The following is a 20,649-nucleotide window of genomic DNA, read 5'->3' on the forward strand; positions in this document are numbered from 1 at the left end:
GAAGCTGAGATATGGAAATTATTTTTTATCAGACAAAACAAATCAACTTATATGCTTTAAACAAGAAGGGCCAAATGTTTCCTATGATTATTAGAAGATTTTTCCCCCCCATTTTTTCCTATATTGATTTTCTTTTAACATAAAACACAATCTGGCGACCAATACTGTTTTTCTCTGCAAAATATACTCTAACCAAATTAATTAAAAAAAAAAAATATTGATACAGCATAAATTATTTCCCTTAACTGTACTGCGACAATAGACAGACTGTTTTTTTGTTGATAAGTGTGTAGTCTGTTTTGTTTTATAAAACACTATCTGTTGTGACTGTTTTCTATAATTAGGTGTCGCAATCTCTGTCGTTGCGTGGAGGGATTTATGAGGGGGACATTTAATGTGTGCATCCTTCTTTTATAAGCATTAAGAAATTCCTAGCAGTCAGTATGCTGTAAAATAATTTCAGAGAAGGTGGGAATAGAGAGTTCACCCATTTCACAGTTTAACCTAAAATCATAACTTTCCCTATGCACTTGCACAGTGGATGGCCTAGTATACAAGCAAATAGTATTGTATATGTCATTATTCTCTCTGTATGTCCTTTCAGGACCTTTTAAACACAGGTATGTAGTGGCCCATTGCATCCAAAAATCATTAATAGCTGATGATGACTAATTTCCCAGTACAATGTTGAGGATCTAAAAATGTGGGGCTTGTTATCTTTAAAGGCTCTGGAGAAAAATGCTTAACCAGTGAAATATGTTTTAATTCTGGGAATAATGCTTTCATTTCAAGCAATATTAAATCCGATGATGGTGTAATTCCTGAAAACTAAACAAGACCTTGTGCAGGCTGATCTGGGAAAGTTTGGCTGTTCGTTCTCAAGGGATGTCTGGTATTTGGACTCAGTTTGAGTTGCAAATACAAGAAAAAAAAGTTTGTGAGGCTCAATGACAACTTTGTGGGGAAAATGTCTTTAGGGGCCAGGTAGGCAGTAAAATAAACTGATTGCCTCATACCATTTTTCTTTTATGCCTGCAGTCATCTCAACCAGGAGTTCACCCTCCCCATTGCCATTTTCAGCACAAGCTATTCTTCCTCCAGCCCCATCTTCCTACTTCTCTCATCCGACGATCAGATATCCTCCACACCTGAACCCTCAGGATACTCTGAAGAACTACGTTCCTTCTTACGACCCGTCCAGCCCGCAAACAAGCCAGGTAATAAACAAGCCACTTTAATTTATTATTATTATTATTATTTTTGAATGATACTGATCTGGTGGAGAGCACAGCATTATAGGAAGGGTGTATATGAGGGAAGCTGTTGTCCTGGATGGTAGAGTCAGAAAACTCCACTCCATAGTTTCCATGAAAATGCTATGAACAGTTTAATCTAACATCTCTTTCATGTTTCTGGAAAGCTCTGACAAATAGCAATGCATTAAAAAACAAACAAAAAAAAACCAATCTGCATAGTCTATATCAGAAATTGCAATGGTTTCAAGGGTTGCAATCTGCATCTAGTGTCCTCCAGACTGCTTTCTGTCCCATGAAACCAGCCTTTCCTTGCTCTATAGCTAACCAAACGGTTTATTTCTCTATTTTGGAAGGAAAACGGTGATGAAATGAAAGTTTTCCCCTTAGACTTTATTTGTTTTCATATGTTTAGACTATACCAAGGAAAATAATTGGACATGTTTCCAGTTTAGTCTTTGGATTCGGTTGTGTCTGGATAATCTGGCCAGAATATATTTTTTTTATTGGGCGGGCGTTTTTAAACCCGTGGTAGTACACGCTGCATAAAGCAGCCTCTTTCGAGGTTCATCGCGGGAGAGTCTGCAGCCTACTTCTTCCCGCAAACCTTGGAATATTTTCTGGGCCAGTGTAGTATAAAATAAGCTGCAGAATCTGACATCTTTCTCTGAGCTTCGGCAGAATTCATTTTCATAAAGAAGAAGGTATCACTGCGTAGTTTCTATCACACAACAGCTAAGAATGACAGACCGTTATTACACTTTGGAAATACGCACTGTACAATGCAACATATTTTCACTTAGGTAGAGAACACATCAGAAGACTAATGGGATATATCCATGCAACACACCAGGCAGCCAAAGAGAAACACTTAAGTGGTCACTTTGAAGCACTGCTGAGATAAAACTTAGGAAAGAATGAAGTTTATACTTCAGCATCAGATTAGACTTCTCCTGGGGGTGTTCAAAAAGTCACAGTGATTGCTGGATCCTCCTGGTCAATCTCCTGTTTAAACTGCACAGTTTTTTATTTATTTTTATTTTTTTTTTAAAATAAATCCAATCATAAATGAACAGTCTGTTGTGGGAAATTGTGTATTAAAAAGTAGTACTCTTTAGTCTTTAAAACACTCCCGAGAGTCACAGACGTGGCAGGATTCTTCCATAGCATTTGATTTCGGTCCCAGGTTTTGGACAGCTGTTAAAGAACCACAAATAAGCATAACAGGGATAGGATAAACAGGGCACTGCTGCTCCTGCGCCAAGGAGTTGGGATAGTCTACATATAAATCGAGTGTATCCAGCAAGTTCGCTGATTATCTTAAAGAAATTAATGTTATTATGAGATCAAATTAAATGTGCAGAACAGTCATTCCTCCTTTTTCATTAAATAAGTCAACAATGTTATGTGGAACTGTCAACAGCTGGAAGAACCCTTGATGCTTCCAATGATCTCTACCCCTTAGCTCTCAGTCAGAGACTACATTGTATAATACAAATAAATACAAGCGCACAGCTGCATTTTCCACTCTTTGGATATTTTGCATTAAAACATACTATGTAACTAACATAACGTTATTTCATGGAGCATTTTACTCCGAATGGGACTCGCACCACAATACTGTGAGCGGTACTGCTACACAGCCAGTGTTGTTGTTTGCAGACGTTGCCTTTACACACTGAGCCACTCCTTCAACTACGGTTTGATTATTGAAATTTAGTCTTGAGTATTTAGCGCATATGAGCACAAACTTTGTGCCTAACAACATTTCTGCCAGCACCAGATTTAGTAAGGAAGGAAGCCCAGAGGAAAATCAATGTGGCTTTTTTATGTTTAAATATATTGCTGTTAATTGCAATAATAGCATACGTTTGGCAGCCAGGAAATATATAGCCCCATTGTCAAGAATCCTTCACATATAATCTATTCCTACAATTTACATTTGAGTAGCTAATTTACCAAAGAGGGTGAGAAAATAAAACTAAAGATCAGTATTAAGATTAAACACACTCAATTACATTACAAATATGTTGGAAATACTGTCCCTGAGGTTATTCCACAGCGATCTTGCCTTCTCTTAGTATGACTACCACTTGTAGGTGGCACTTGGGCCACCTACAAGTCTCTGGCATCAGTCCTTGGCAGGCCTACAATTTTTCCAGTTCTTGTGTTTTGATTGCACAACTATAGTGCAATTTACAGAGCCTCTTCTCTAATAGAGGATAAGTACGTGGTAATGTCACCTTGACCCTGCTCCCTTTGACTTTTATTGACTGACTAGATCTGCTACGTAAACTTGGTACATAAAATGTCCCGTTAAGTTGGCTGCTGGAATTGAAAATAGTTAAGCTGAACTTGAGGCTTTCCATGGAGAATGAGGTGACCATGTCAAATACAATTTTGATTGCCAGTTGCAGGCTTTGTGGATTAGAAATCCTTCTTACTTCCAAGTAGCATGAGACTCAGCTGGAAACTGCACACACAGGACTTTATTTTAGTTTGTATATCATTGTTATGGCCAGCGACGTCAAATTAAACTTACTTTAAACATTGATCCGTGTGGGAAGAATTCGATGGATTTGGCGAATATTTGTACACACATTAATTAATTATTTTCAAAAACGTGACTTCACCACCAGTTATTATGCAATGTGTGCCCAGCATGGACATTTTGTAGGGTGTCATATAGCAGAAGTGTAGACTTTTTTGTTATTATTTAATATTTTTTTTAAAGCTGAGTTGAATGTGTCATACTTCCATGCTTTTGATTTTTAATAATGTCTATTTTCTGATAGAATTAAAAATATTCACTATGTCTGTATCTTCTTTTAGAATATTTGTATTCCTATGTAGACAATAGGTGTTGTATTAACAAATGTAAAATCCCACAGCATAATTAGCAGGTCTTATGTATGTAATAGCATTGAAATAATCATGATGCAAAAATATTAAGTTGCCACATTTTTGCTCAGCTTGATCACCACCATGGAAGTGTGGCTGTCTTAATCAAAGCTATTCTCAGTAAAAGGCATTGAATGTTCCTCTATTAGGGTGGCATTAGATTTAGAAGGGCTACCTGTCATATTACTTTAGCGCTTAGAGATCAATGTTAAACTTGGAATAATATTGGATGGTTGTGTATGACATCATGTGAATTCATTGTGAATGTCTTTTGTGTTTATACACGTGTATTGTGTGCATATTTCAGGAGGACTTCCTACAGTAAGTCAGTGAGCACTATGGAATGTAGTATGTGCATGGATGAAACTTGTTAATCAAGTGACCATTCATTACTCAGCAAATGGTCTAACCCCTTATTATGTAAGTGCACAAGGCGATTCCTGCTATAATCACTCCCTAAATAGAAAGTTGATGAACATAGGTTAAAATAACTTTAATGCTGTATGTTGAATCTATAGAACAGTGTTTTTTAACAGGGGTTGCTAGGAACCCTTGGGTTCTCAGGGCATCCTTAAAAGGTCTCCTGTAATTTGAAAACTGTACCAAATACAGAAGAATGTACAATGTATCTGAACTCAGACACGCTATTAGAGAGGGTTGGGATTCCTTACAATGCACTTGATCTCAGACTCGCTATTAGAGAGGTTTGGGGTTCCTTTCAATGCATTTGCTCTCAGACACACAGAGTTTGGTGTTTTACTTGGCAAAGAGCCCCCCATATTGTATAAGGGCTGGAATAAGTATATCAATTAGTTATGAGAGACAAAAAGGATAGGCCTGCAAGTATCAAGGGAGTATAAAAAGGAGCAGTGTGACTGGTTTTCGCAGCAGGAACAGGAACAACTTCCTGTCTCACCCCTTATCACATCACTAATGAAACCTTTCATCTCTTGAACCGGGTGTACATGCCTAAATTTATACTGTATAGATTCCCAGCGTCTGGTGGATTTATTGCTGAAAATGCTGATACGATTGTTGATTGCTGTTTCTTTATGACATTACTCATTGCAATAACTTTTATTGAACCAACACACAAAAAGAAAATGTTATTGATAATACCAGGCACTAGCTTTCCATATGGCAAAAAGTCACTTCTTGAGGCTGATGAAGTCCAATAACATGATTATCTGCAAAACAGGACTATTTCTTAGTAATGATATACAATAGTAAAGTTTTATCTTCTAGTGGCTAGTGCAAAAGTGCATGTTTTCTGCTTTGTAATGCTTCATTCTGCCATTCATTATATATTGGACTGGTTTACAAAGCATAGTTTCTATGTTTCAGTCTTCCCATTTTGACTACTCGTACCTTTTGTTTTTTTTTTTTAAGAAAAGTGAGATTTTTTTTATCAAAAGGGGTTTCGTTCTATTCTTTCAGCTTAAATATAGTTGCAACTTTTTTTCAATGTCATTTTATGGCCCAGATTCACAAAAGGGTGCAAAGTGTGAGCACATCTTTACTTCCATTCATATGAATGGGAGCTGAGGCGTGCTAAAGCTTAGCACCCTTTTGTAGATCTGGGCCTAAGCGTACTATAGAAACAATTATATATGCAATGCAGTATAAATAGCGTTTTGGACTTAAAAAAAAAAAGAAGAGATTTATAACAGCTAAAAAGTAAAGACATTGATTTAAGATTACACAGGAGACTACCGGTTTTCACGTCTCATGAATTTTAATGAAATTTATAGCCACCTTGAAAATGTTGTATCCTTGGGCATAATCAGGGGTGTATGGAATACATTGATTAATTTGATGTCTTTCATTGAGGCACTGAATATATGAGGAGTAGGTTTCATCTTATACCCTTATTTTGCAAGCTTGGAGACTTTGCAGTAATTCTAGATCACTATGATTGTGCATGACATCATGGGAAGGAATTGTCCATCATTTGTGATATGAGTATCGTAAAAATGCAGTCCCATGAAGGCCAAAGTATAGCAGGGGCGATGATATGTTCAATGGGTTAAGTGTTGGTGACTAATGGAATATTTTATATATATGATAGAAAATCACTGGCACTCCTATATAGATGTAAATGGTTACCTGGTGCATGTCCCGTAAAATCAAATAGAGGTATACATTACCAGAAGTGGCAAGGAGGCGACAGCACTCAGAGGGTTAAAGTCAAAACTTATGTATTAAACATAGCACAAAACTCCAACTCCAATGTCTCTTTTTACAGGTTTTTTCATTGGATGTGTTTTTTGAATTTTTGGGGGAGGCACATTGACTGATAATATATTAATCTGTACCACTTTAGGGTACAGATTAATACATTATTATGACAATATTTGGGGGGCATTTCTGGCTTGGTATTGCTGTTGGTTTTTGTAATTTCAGTTTCTTATGTGGATGTGATTGTTTGTTTTTTTCCTGCTTAATGCTAATAAAATGTTTGCGATTGGTGTTCGTTTGTAGTTAATGTTGTATTATGTTAGCTAATGCGTTTTATGGTTAGTTCAGATATTGTTTGAATTTATTTCTTTGTATTTTAATGTTTAAATTCATTAATGTTGTAGTAATTAATTGGTTTGATTGGTTAGTGTTACTATTCATTTTGACTTGTTTAGGAATTAATTGTTTTGATTGGTTAATGGTTTAATTAATTCATTGTTGATGTTGTTATTGCTTGTATTGATTTGGATTAGCTGGCTACTGTTTTTATTTAGTGAAGTGTGTTTTTTTGGAGTTTAGTTATGTTTTATTATTGTGTGTCTTGTGCATTAATGTACAGTATTGTAATAAGGGAGCCCATTGAGTGCTGTAGAGGCTTATCATGCCCATATTATTATATGGGTATGATGTACCACTATACTACTCAATGGGTACAGGGTGGGTATAGTCAGTCAAGGGTGGGTGCTTAGGCCTCACGGATGGGTGAAGGGGGTATTAGCCCTAAAGATGGGTGTCTAGACCTTGCGGGTGGGTAGCGGTTGGTTTAACCCCTTTATTACCGTAGCGGTATGACCCGCTAAAGTAATGAAGGGGTTAAGCCCCCCCGCAAGGCCTAAACAGCCACTAAGGGCCAAATTCCCCCTTCACCCAGCCCCGCTAGCCTCACGGATGGGTGAAGGGGGTATTAGCCCTAAAGATGGGTGTCTAGACCTTGCGGGTGGGTAGCGGTTGGTTTAACCCCTTTATTACCGTAGCGGTATGAACCGCTAAAGTAATGAAGTGGTTAAGCCCCCCCGCAAGGCCTAAACAGCCACTAAGGGCCAAATTCCCCCTTCACCCAGCCTCGCTAGCCACAGTAAGCCTGGCATGGGTGTTTAACCCCTTCATTGCCTTAGCGGTTAGCCACTAAGGTAATGAAGTTGCTGTAAATGCATTTTTCCTGCCTCGGATGCATGCCGGGGGGCTCGGGTGCTGGTATTAATGGGTATCAGCTCCGGAGACCCCCGGCATCAATCCGATGCAGGAAAAGGGCCCGATTTTTTCCCGACATATCGCAGCTCATCGACCCATCTCCCCACCAATTTACCTTAATTTTGAGGTGAATTAGATTTGGGGAGAAGATCGCCTTTTAGGGCTGCGATAGGCGACGACAGCCAACTCGCGGGTACTAGAATCACGCAAGTTTATGATCCTTCCGAAAATGGTCGATAAGCGGCTGATCGCCGCTCAATTGGCGATTTTCTTTTGATCATAAGATTTTGCGTCGATACAGGCCGTTATCGAGCACTTATCGAGCCTTACTGAATACGAGTAGCCATTTTGGTCGATAAGTGCTCGATAAGGGTCTTATCGAGGCTTTCTGAATGAGGCCCTTAGAGTGGGAGTATATACTTATTTATTTATATAGTATCAATTTTAATGACCAGATATTTTATGTATTTATACGTATAGTGGAGGATTAAGTATACCATTTGTGTTTTGTTTATGGATTTATGTTAAATGTGTCTATTTGTGGGTTAATGTGATAATTGTAACTGTAAGCATGTGTGATGATTTGCTGCTAATTATAGGAAGGTTTGGCAAATGGGAAGATATTTGCACATATATAAGGGACAGCCTTGGAACCTTGTGGATACACCCCCTTACGAAGTGTAATTCCCACGACACGCATAGAGGTATCCAGTGTCCTTGCGTAGGACGTGTGACGTCACACGCAGGACACGGCCGAAGCCCCTCCCACTTCTTTCTCCGTCTGGGATCCATGGGTATGCTGTTTGAGCTCTGTAGCAAGCCGCGGTACAGTCCCAGATAGCAGTGTGATCTGCCAGCTCCCCTAACCGGCGCTATTCCTAGGGTGACCAGATTTAAAAAACTAAAAATCGGGACACATTAAAAAAATATTTATAATACAAATTACATCACCAATTGCGCCCCTCCCCTTTCTGTCTCCCCGCCCCTCTCTGTCCCCCCCTACACACACGCATGCACTGTCTTCACCCCATTCCGCCATTCTCTCCCCCATCCCTCCATTCTTTCTCCTCCTTCCCTCCATTCTCCCTCCCCACTTCCCTCCATTCTTCCTCTCCCCATTTCCCTCCATTCTACTTCTCCCCACTTCCCTCCAATGTCTCCCTCCCCCAAACCCTCCATTCTCTCTCCCCCCTCCCTCAATTCTCTCACCGCTCATCCGATACTGTCTCTCTCTCTCCTCTCTCTGTGTCTTTCTCTCCCCCCATTCTGTGTGTCTGTGACTCTCTCTCCCCATTCTGTGCGTCTGTCTCCCCATTCTCTGCATCTGTCTCTTTCCCCATTCTTTGCGTCTGTTTCTCTCTTTCCCCATTCTCTGCGTCTATCTCTCTCTTTCTCCATTCTCTGCGTCTGTCTCTCTCTTTCCCCATTCTCTGTGTCTGTCTCTTTCTTTCCCCATTCTCTGCGTCTGTCTCACTCCCCATTCTCTCTATCTCGCTCCCATTCTCTGTCTGTCTCACTCCCCATTCTCTGTCTATGTCTCTATCCCCATTCTCTGTCTGTCTCTCTCCCCCCATTCTGTGTCTGAATCACTCCCTCTCCATTCTCTGTCTGTCACTCTCTAAATTCTGTGTGTCTGTGTTTCTCCCCATTCTGTGTGTCTGTCTCTCTCCCCATTCTGTGTGTCTGTCTCTCTCCCCATTCTCTGTGTCTGTCCCTCTCCCATTCTCTGTGTCTGTCCCTCTCCCATTCTCTGTGTTTGTGTCTCTCTACTTATTCTCTGTGTCTCTGTCTCTCTCTCCCATTCTGTGTGTCTGTGTCTCTCCCCATTCTCTGTGTCTGTCTCTCTCCCCATTCTCTGTGTCTGTCCCTTGCCCATTCTCTGTGTCTGTCTCCCTCCCCGTGCTCTGTGTCTGTCTCTCTACCCATTCACTGTGTCTCTCTCCCTATTCTGTGTGTCTGTGTCTCTCTCTCCCTTCAGTGTGTCTGCCTCTCCCCATTCTCTGTGTCTGTCTCTGTTCCCATTCTGTGTGTCTGTGTCTCTCTCCCCATTCTGTGTTTCTCCCCATTCTCTGTCTCTCCCCCCATTCTCTGTGTCTGTCACTCTCTCTCCTCATTCTGGATCCTACCTGTCACTGTGGAGCAGGGGGAGGGAGCCATCTTGCGCCCTGGCGGTAGACACGGGAAGATCTCAATGACTTCCAGGTCATACTGCTGGGGCTCCTGCTCTCTACTCTCCTCCCCTCAGGCATCCTCCTGCTCTCTGCTGTCCCCACTGCCGGCTTCCTCCTGCTCACTGCTGTCTTCCCCGCCGGCATCCTCCTGCTCTCTGCTGTCCTCCCCCACCGGCATCCTCCTGCCCTCTGCTGTCCTCCCCCACCGGCATCCTCCTGCTCTCTGCTGTCCTTCCCGCCGGCATCCTCCTACTCTCTGCTGTCCTCCCCCGCCAACATCCTCCTGCCCTCTACTGTCCCCCCCGCAGGCATCCTCCTGCTCTCTCGCCGGCATCCTTCACTCTGTTGACTTTAAAAAACCAGGACAAGTAACAAAAACTTGGACGTTTTAGAGAATATCAGGGCAGGACAGACCTTAAAAAAACGGGTCTGTCCCGGCTAAACCGGGACATCTGGTCACCCCATCTATACCGGTTAAGGGTTGTCACCATCTGCAGTAAGCTGGTTTACCATCAGAGAGTCTGAGGGACATGGGGGATTGCGCCATTTGTTTTAACAAGAGTGCAAGTGTTGTTCTTTATCATTTTATCTATAAAGTTATTACCTTTACATTGCTTTGGGTTTTCTTGCCCTTCTCTATTTTGTTGTTGTCTTAGTTCTGTTAGTATGTCTTACTGCTAATGGGGCAGTCCCACATAGCAGGGGCCAATTGGTAACATCACATACGTGTAACTAGCTGGCTTCCTGTGAAAATTACTTATTTGCTTCCTGTGTGAAAATTAGTATGTTTCTATTTTCTTTGGGTTTACTTCATTTGAATATTATCTGTTACTTCTTGGTCTTTCCGCCGCATAGCTTTAAACAGACAATGCTGCCATTTGCCAAACAATTTTTAAAAGGAGAAAAAAGCGCAATCTCCTTGCACATTGGACAGTTTACAAACAGTTTTATCACAAAAGATGATTAGTTGACGATTTGATAAACTCTCCAAAGAATGTGGTTACTATAGATACATACACCAGGATTCACTAAGCGTCGATGCAGGGTATGGCGCTGTGATTGCGTTTTAACTGCCATTGACTTGAATGGCAGTCACAGCAGGACCGCACTATGCTACACTTCAATCTCCTCCGTTGTGGGCCAAATGTATAAATCTGTGCCCTAAGAAACCTTCTTGTCTTATGAAATAGCAAATATGGGCCCAAACGTCTCTCAAAAATAATTTAATGATACCTGAGAAACTTGTACGATTTGTATACACATTGTGTAAATCAATCGACGTGATCTATAGATCTTGCCTTTGCTATTATTTCACTTTGGTCCTAGCAACTGAACGGCTCCTTTGCACTTTCAGTTAGGTTTTCTTGAGAACGGTGCAGTGTGTCTAAACCTGATTACATTGTGTTTCGCTGTTGGGAACAAGATCAACAGTATACCCTCTCCTTCAGAGTCCCCACTGCAAATGCTAACTGTTTAAAAAGGCACAAGATCTGGACCGCCCATCGTTTTCATGTGTTTGTCCTGAAATCTGTAAAGTTACCTTAATATACCTTGTTTACACGAACGTACCTTCTAGAACTGATACACTATACAGTAGCTCACACGCATCATTGTGGGTAAAATGTTTAGATCAGTGTATATCAAAGCAATAACACAGCATGGTGAGCATTAAAATAGGACTTCACATACCTTGATGAACATTTGAAACATGCAGGGAGATCCTTTAAAGATGCAATCACATTGGCTAAAAGTAGGTATCCTTCCTTTTTTTTTATTCTGCAAAATCCCCCATATTTTTCTATTTGGATGTATTCATATTGATGTTGAGATTTATTACTCTTAATGTTACTGTCTTTACTGTTTGGTCCAAAACTCTAACCGCAGCAGCATAATCTATGTATAATAACATGTTGTTTGTTGTTGACGTTCTGATCATTGACCTAAATTGAAAAAGCCATCTTATACCATGAGACAAATGATAAAAATGGGAAAGCTATCTTGACTACCTTTAATGTGCACCCAGATATCGAATACAGTAGCTTTCCTATTCAACCTTATGACAAATATATGGTTGGGATCTACAGCCAAGGCTGAATCTGAAGATGAATAGTTCATATCATTATAGAAGTCAGGACATCTGGGAAGCTGAGACGGCAACAGCAGGAATGCAAGATGTGTTGGCAGGAAGGTTGGCATGTCATGCCACACAAAGTGATGTAATGGCATATAGACACAGTGCTGCAAAAAAAGGTCAGAAAGCAAAGCATCTGCTGCAAAGCGAGGCAACAGCTGTAAAAGGTCTCACATGGGCTCTTGGAACATACTGTGCAATGTGGGCTATTTGGCTTTAAGACACACACTAATGTGTTGTTCTTGTATAGTGTATGTAGGCAGTATGTAGCACTTTGCACAGAAATGTTCTAAACATAATAAGCCCAGGAACTTCCAGTCTAAATTTGGACATGGAAAATGTTCACTAATGAATATTAAGATGTATATTTTGTATTATATATCAGATGGCAATTACGACCTCAACTTACGTATGGTGTGGCTTCAAATAGAAAAATAGCACAGAAGATGTTTTCGCTTTAAAGATACAGAAAAAGACATCATCCTCTTTTCTTTCTCTCAATTTCATTTGTAGGTATAACATAATTTTATAGAACAAAAGACAAAAGGTCTAGTGCTACATTATATAGTTAAATACTAATCTGTATGTCTTCTCACAAGCAAGGGTCATTTAGTTCAATTCTATGGCCAAAGTATTTTAAGATTACAACCACGTCACAGTATGGCCCATCTGTAGATCCAACACTGCTGCACCTGCAAAATCTCTCATAACCTCTCTATTGGAGGGAGAGATGTCCCCACATTTATAATGGCTGTCCTTGCTAAGCACCAGTAAATGACCAGTCTAATACAGACAGCTCTCCCTCCACGAGAAAGGTTATGAGAGATTTTGCAGGTGCAGCAGTGTTGGGACCGTGGCCTTTGTGTCTTCTGTTCTATACAACAGGTCACAATCCTAGTAGCACTCTTTTTGACAAAATCCATATGCAGGTGCATTTGAGTTCTGAGCTGTGTGTTCGTTAATAACATCCTTTTAGTTGATCGTTTCTGTTGATATTTGTCATTAATTAAAGCTCCCTCGTGTTTTGTTTGGTAACAATGAATTTTAGGAAAGGTCACATGCGGGAAAAGTGACCAATCACAATGCGTAAGTTTTGCCTACCAAGCTAACACAATATACCTGAAAAAGTTGGCCCCAAAGTTTAGGAAGAAAATAAGTTGGTTTTTCTTCCAAACAAACAGAACCCATTTAAGAATGGAAAATGTATGCAATATGATATAATCTGTTCTTAATGTGCGCCCTTCCTGTTCTGAAATATCTTTGAATCTCCAATGTGGAAAGAATTTACGTTTACAGCTTTGCAGATGGAAATAACAGATACCATGCCAGCTTTTACCTAGAATGAACTGTTCCTCCCCAGCCGCGCTCTGTAATGTGTTCATTTAGATTGTTAGGACAAGCAACGGAGCTGTCTTGTAGTCCCCACAGCAATTTTGTGGTGTAATTACATTACCACTGCACTGATTATAGTGAAACAGCCCTGCCATTCAATCGAATATTTAGAAAAAAAAATCATTTTAGAGCTATAGAGCGAGTATAGGTTTCAATAGAGGAACAAACCAGCAATTTTCTTCACGTAGTTTTAACTACGACAAATTGTGTATGATCAACAGGCAGGAAGCCCAAGCTCTTTAGTTGTGATCAGTGATGCAATATCCGATTCAGTGAATACAAAGACAGAGAGCAGGACAGAAAGGTCATAACACACCAGACATATAAAAAAAATAATCATTTTATTTCATTTCATATGTTTTTTTTCCAATAGGGTTGTTGTCTTTGGCCTATTTTGGTTACTTGTGGACATTCTTTTAAAAACAGATCCCCAAAGGGTCTATAGAAAAAGTTATTTTAGAATGTTTCTTTTTTTGTTAAAATGTACCTTTTAATTATAAATAAATAATTCTCCCAAAAAAAATAAAACCTATCCAGAATAGTTTCTTGTCTTAAAGTTTGTAAAGTAGTTGAAAATGAGCTATGGTATGTAACTTTCCTGACTTACCACATTTGCCGTCAAGATCCTGTCACTCATCTGTTGCTTAAATTCTCATTCTATTCTAGTTTTAATTATGTCATACTAGTGCATTATGAAATGGGAGTACTAGTTGACTGTAACTATGGTTATGTTTCCAGAGAACAATGTTCTGATGTTGTGATGTCACAATGACATTGGCTGAATGTTAGACCACAATAGCTTTCTTTTTTCTGCATGACATGCAGACGTTGTGCTTACATACCGATCATCAGGGATATGTTAGCTGGGTGTGTACTGTACATGTTATAATCAAGAATCCTATTCAGAATACTTCCGGCATTGTGTTACGCCTCTTAAGTTTGAAGGTTGACTGCCATTTGTGTTTTAGAACTACCCTTTCGGTTAATGTATTGCAAATGTCTGTCTCAGCACTAAAAGTGTCGTAAATACTGCAGAGGGGGATTGTGCTCTTAATCTCATGTATGTTTGGCTTTTAGGGTATTATTCATTAGACATCCATAGTGCAGATCAGGGCACTATTGCACAGACGCTCTTATTGAAGTTGGCATGATTGCAGTTTATTGTATAACCCCATACTATTCAATTTTTCTTCCCATACATTTGAGTCATGTATTCTGAGTTGATACTAAAAAGAGTAAGGGAGGCATTACGTAATGACACTTTTTCATCTGCGGTCCACTCACAATTTAAGTCTTATCTGCAACGGAGATGGAGCTTGAGGTGTATTAATGTAGAAAAGCAAAGTGTCGTTATGGCCAAAAAGATGATTACAGGCTTGATTAGCATCCAAGACAAATGGCGTACACCAAGGCAGCCCTAGGGCTGTGATCACAACTGTCCGAGGGGCTTGCCAAGTTGCCAGATGCCTTTATTGGAGGGCTCTGTCCTGCAGTTTAGCACCTGAGTCCTGCGTAAGCCAGTCATAAAGGAGCACAGAGAAGTCTTGCCTAGTGTTCCCACATGAGGGTAGAGCTTGGCTGGAGAGAGGCTACGTGAACATCCAATAAAGAATCTGTCCATGTTATTGTTATGTTTCCTAACTTGCACGCCCCACTTGTAAAAATATATCCCGAGCCTTCCATATTTCCTCCAACACAGCACAGAGCGAAACACATAAACATTGTCCTGTTTGAAAGAAAATGGTGCCTGATCCAAATGGAAATGTATTTGTTTTCCTTTTGACTCGTATTTTATTAAAAAAATCCCAGTCCAAATAATAAGGGAATAGTAGTAATAATATTTACCATCACATTATATATTTACACAGGGTGAAGTTAAACAAAAAGGCAGCAGTTCTATCTGTATTGACTTTTTTCAGCCAAGTGTTCTGTGTCAGCACTTTAATGGCAAACGAATGCAGTGCTTCTTCTATATACGGTTTCTTTCTTTAAAGGCACAGTCCCACATAGGACCACATTGAAACGCTCACAGTGACACGTTTCAATAGGTTGAACTAGGTGATTGATGACAAACACATATTTATTTTGAAATCATCCTTGGAGGCCTAGAAAATACTTGTTTTGCAACGGGAACATTGCCTGGGGGCTGGGGGGGAAGGAATGATTGTCAATGTTAATCAGATGTCGTTACACCGTGTGCCTGTTACATTGTTGACCAGACAGGCAAGAGACAGAACATGGGGACAGGTGAGGACATTAAAACACACCTCTAACTAGGTTTCATTGATCTTTGGTCTTCTGACTGGGGGAGGACGGCACATAAACATTGATAACGTTTTTATGGCAGCGGAAGAAACCTCCCTTCTTTCGAGTCCCAGGTGTAATGGAAAACCTTCCGACTTTCAGCTATAATTTCAGCAAATGACTAATCTGTGATTTGCATTATTTACAAACATGCATTATTTACAAACACGCATTGTACGTTTCAGGCCATTTTTACGAAGTGCTAAGCCGTATGTGGCTTACAGAAATGTACGGTGTATTGTCGTTTAGCAATGCTTAGTAAATATCTCCCATCATAGTTCACCTTGGTCCTTCAAGGAACTACTCTTTTCAAGGGAGATTCCAATGTAGCAACATATATTGAAATTTCAATCAAATGAAACCTTCAGCAATATAACCAATTGTCTGATATTTTTAATGATTGTAGCATCATTTGAGATTTAAGGTTTGTGAGCTGTGCAAATGTAGGCCAGACACCTGCTGGATCTGCTCACAAACAAATATCCCAGAATATATAGTATGTTCTAACTATAAGCGCTGGTTAGGAGTTTGTACGTATACTAATTGCTGGAAGGATGCAGCCACAATTACATAATCGCAGCTATCTGTAATAGGGACCAGAAAAAATAGACAACAGACAACAGGTTTACATCAAAATACTATATTGTTTATGAAACCTTTTGTTTGCTTACGTACATACAGTAGTATGATTTGCATGGGGCATTCTGTATTCTGGGCTGAAGGAGCGGCTCAGTGAGTAAAGGCACTGACTCCAATGGCACTGAGTTCGAAGCGGGTGAGCCTTGTTCAGTTCCCAGCGTCAGCTCCTTGTGACCTTGGGCAAGTCATTTTATCTCCCTGTGCCTCTTAGGCTGAGATTATACAGCGCGAGATGGCGCTCACGCGCCAACCTCAAATTGCCTAATGTCTATGAGGCTGCTCCATGTCGGACTTCGCAATGGCACGACCGCGATTTGAAGATACAAAAAATGTTGTCTTTTCAAACGCGGCCATGTGACGTCTGCGTCACGTGAGCGGTTCAGCCAATGAAGGTGAACCAGCTTTCGTGTCACCTCCCCACACTCCTGCAGCCAAGTTCACAGATCGCTGGGGCTGCAGGAGTGCGCGAGGCAATGCGTGCGCACAGGTACTATAAACTTAGGCAGCAAAATCATAGATTGTAAGCTCATCTGGTCAGGGACTGTGTGTAAACATTCCTATGTACTTACATACTGTAATTGTGATGTGCTTTGAGTCCCATTGGGGGAATAGTGCTATGTGAAATAAAGTTGTTATTATTATTACTGGAACGGAAATGCATCAAAACGTATTGTCTCTCACCCGCAGTGTTGCTGGATGCCTAAGATGCTAAGCGACTTAGGATTTCTGTTTTGTGTTTTTACAATCCTATAACTTACTTCAAGAAACCAAAACAAACCAAATACACTGTAAACAGATTTCTCTGCGCCCTTGGGGGATAGAAAGTAAATGGAAAATGGATATCACCTATAAATAAATACTGTCTGTTGGAATAAATAAAATGGCATCAAAACAACACCCTTTCCTTTTTTTTTTTGTGGTAACATTTCTTTTAAATTCTTGGAGTATATATTTATTCTAAACGACTCCATTATGTTCCAGTTCTATGTAATTCATTATAGTCTTTTATGCCATTGTTTTTGTCTTGTGTGACAGTTTCAATAGACACATTAACAACTGCAGCTAGTCTGGCTGACAGCATGTATGAATGCCAATTTCCTTGTACGTTTGAAAGTAGTTTCTACCTCTTGACTTACATTTTTCTATTGAATGTCACTTAAATAATTGTATTTGATACATTTTTCTGAACCTTCCTGTTCCCATCCCTAATTCCTTTGGTATATTGAAATGTAAAATTTTTTTTTTTTTTCATATTAAGCTTTTGGACATACATTTAAAAAAAAATGGTTTACCATATTTGAGTCCACGAAACAATTCTTAAATATGAGTGTGTATATATGTATGACTGTGACCATGAGAAGTGATATTTGAGAAAGCACTGAGGTTACTCTCTTCCTCTCCTTTTGCAGGCCAACAGCAGCGGCCAAGTGGGGAAGGTGCCGGGCCACTTCACTCCGGTGTTGGCGCCCTCTCCACATCATGGTGCAGTGCGACCCGTGACCCTAACCGTGACAGACACTAAGCCCATTACTACATCCACTGAAGGTGAGTCGGCTTTACCAGTCGCTAGCAGTAAGTATGTTGATAAACCGTGGGGCCGTCTGCTGGTTACCGGGGGCCGATTAGAACTCCTCATTTTAATAGCGCTTGGCAATTGGCGCATAATTTGACAGTAATGTCATTATTATTGTTGTTACTAGTCTATAAATATTGGCATCCAGTGTCACAGATAATGGTGGTTAGTTAAACATGGAGTACGTGAGGAGCATTAAACTCCCTGCGAAGATACGCGCAAACTTTGGGAATGTCACCATTTCTGGTTCAGGAAAAATAGTTTGCTTTAATCCAAAAGTTCACTTAATGTTACAAGTCAATGAGCATTGCATGCTTATTTAATTTAATTTACTTTAGAACATTTGATGGATCTTTTTCTTTTTACATTTTAAACTTGCGGGCTGTTTTTTTGCCATTTTAAAACTGCAATAGAGCAATTTAGTTTTTTTTTTTTTAACAATTTGGGCCATATTGTTAAAAGAAATTATGCTGGGTTTTCACATTCATTTTTTTAACTTCAGTCAAGAAAGTGGATCTTGGCAGGTTTGCACATGTCTAACCTTCAGGCTTTATTGGATACTGAATTTTTCCTTCAAGTGAGCCCTTTTTATCCATGTGGAGTAAATGGATGCTATTTTTGGACCACTTTAAACTTTGTACTGCCAGACAGACCTATTGCATAACGTTGCAGCCCCCCCCCCCCCCCCCCCCCTGGCAGTTGAAGGGTTAACAATGACAGCCAAGCATCTTATGTCCGCATAAGGGGGCTAAAGTCATAATGTGATAATGGCTTTGCCACATACTGGCCCAATGAGTGAGGACAATGGCTCCCCTCGATGTCTCAGATCATCGCATAGAATAGATGAAGAAGCAACACGTGGTTAAAAGGTTCCAGACTGCACATGGAGAATGGAACGGCCCCATTACCTTTATAAACTTATCTGGTTATTTAAGGAATGCATGGTTGTGCACCTCTCCGCTGCAAACTGGGGCCAAGAATGCATTGAGATGCTCAGTGTATAGCCAAGAGCTATTTTTTTGCTGGTTGTTCACAGAGATCTTTATTTGCTTACCACTTACCACAATACAATCTTAATTTCCTTTCTCATATTCTCAAAGCCCATAATCTGTTGGTAGTGGTTTTATCAAGAAATAGCAGTTGCTAGAAAGGCCCCATTTGAAGCTTTCATCGGTACCACAGCAGATACAGAGTTGAGTTCAGTTGGATTAAAGGACACAGATTATCATCGTTTTATGAACAATAATCATAACAATAATTTAGCACACTGAAAGAAATATATATGAAATACAACCTGCAATAAGTCAAGGAGCACATGACATCATAAGTATTGTGGAAACAGAAGTGACCATTCTTATTACTCTCTTCAGTGCTACAACAAGCATGCACATTATTGGCCTTCGCCCCACTGAATCATATGGGACTCTCTGGTGAAGACATGAAAAGTGGTTTCAAATATAATTTAAAAGAATATAGACATATTAAAAATATATATTTATCAAAATTAGTTGCAGTGAGACAAAACACAGTAAAATGTAAACAAGTTTTCTGTGTTTGTGTGCATCACATGTGTTTGTAACATTGCGTCACGTGTGTTTGTAACTTTGCGTCGCGTGTGCTTGTAACATTGCACAGCTGCAGATGCCTTCAGTGTGTTACAGACCCCTCCGCATTGAAGGGGTTAACAGAAGCCTCAGGAGATTAGCTAATCTCTTCTAATTGAAGTTTGCTTGAGGATATAAACCCGGCAAAAGGCATACTAATCAGGAACTATGACAAATGTCTGATTACATGGCTTTAATATGATCCCTGTAACATTACTTTCTTAATCAGGCCCTGTAATTGCGCGAATAATGCTAGATAAACAGACACCTCATCTTTGGATCGTTTGCAGCCACTGATGAAGCGCTACAGCATTTCTGAGCGGAGAATTATCTGGCTGTAAATTCAGCTAAAGGAGCTTTCTTAAGTATGGATTCATAAAAAGAATCATAGAATCATAAAATCATAAAATGCATTTTACATTTCAGAATATTTACAGTCAAATATATGCATGTTTTGACTATGTACACACAAGAAACACTTTGATAGCCACATGCATTTAACCACTTTATTTGCTTTGATAGCTGCACATCGGGATAACTGATGGTGCTGCTCGTGCCTCTCGTTGTGCGTGCTACACTATAATGTGGAAAGATTGTCGCACACAGTTTGGCTGCAGTCAATGCAGAGATCACACGACTCCTTCGCTCCCTGTGAGCTCACATGCATATTAGGCATTCCTCTTCCATTACAGCTGCGGCGGCGGCTAGGTTTGCCAATTGGATCCACGTTGGTGGGACACGGTTGTCTTTTTTGCTTCTTTTTACTTCTTGCTCAAGTCATACCGGGATTTATAGTCATTTTATGCTAGAAAACCAGAGAGTGGGGCTCTTCTACTAACTCTCCAAAGGGGCCATGTCAGAAAACATTTAAGCGTAGAAGGGCCACGACCTTATTGCAATGTAATTTTATATACTGTATATTTAAAGATCTAAAATTATTATATTTCATCATTTTGCAACATTCATAACATCTGCACGATATATATTTACGTTAGCTTAACTTACAAGAGAAGTCATTGTGAAAAATGGCACATACTGTAGCTGTCTAAACAACTCCTATAAAATGAGCGGGAGCAGAGAGGGCCAGCAGTAACAGCCCTGCATAGAGGCTGGATCAACCTGTTCTGCTGGTTTTAGTTGCCAGCCCTCCCTGCAGATCTCAGAGGGCCTGATTCAGTGCAGTCAGAGGCGTACAGTGGCCTCATTCAGACCATATTGAATCATGCCCATAGTGTTACCCGATTGCGGGACA

At 40.0% G+C, this 20,649-nt stretch overlaps 1 protein-coding gene across 11 annotated transcripts in view; it reads left to right on the top strand.

Annotated features, from left to right (window-relative positions):
* NFIB (nuclear factor I B) overlaps positions 1 to 20,649 on the top strand; it is a 455,016-nt gene that overhangs the window by 379,638 nt on the left and 54,729 nt on the right. For all 11 annotated transcript variants that reach the window (XM_075595945.1, XM_075596019.1, XM_075595955.1 and 8 more), the window contains 2 exons: positions 1,039 to 1,217; positions 17,630 to 17,765. In XM_075595945.1, coding sequence (XP_075452060.1) covers positions 1,039 to 1,217; positions 17,630 to 17,765 — 315 coding nt within the window. The remainder of the gene's footprint in view (positions 1 to 1,038; positions 1,218 to 17,629; positions 17,766 to 20,649) is intronic.

Source organism: Ascaphus truei, chromosome 1 (assembly GCF_040206685.1).
Source record: "Ascaphus truei isolate aAscTru1 chromosome 1, aAscTru1.hap1, whole genome shotgun sequence".
Classification (NCBI taxonomy): Eukaryota; Metazoa; Chordata; class Amphibia; order Anura; family Ascaphidae; genus Ascaphus; species Ascaphus truei.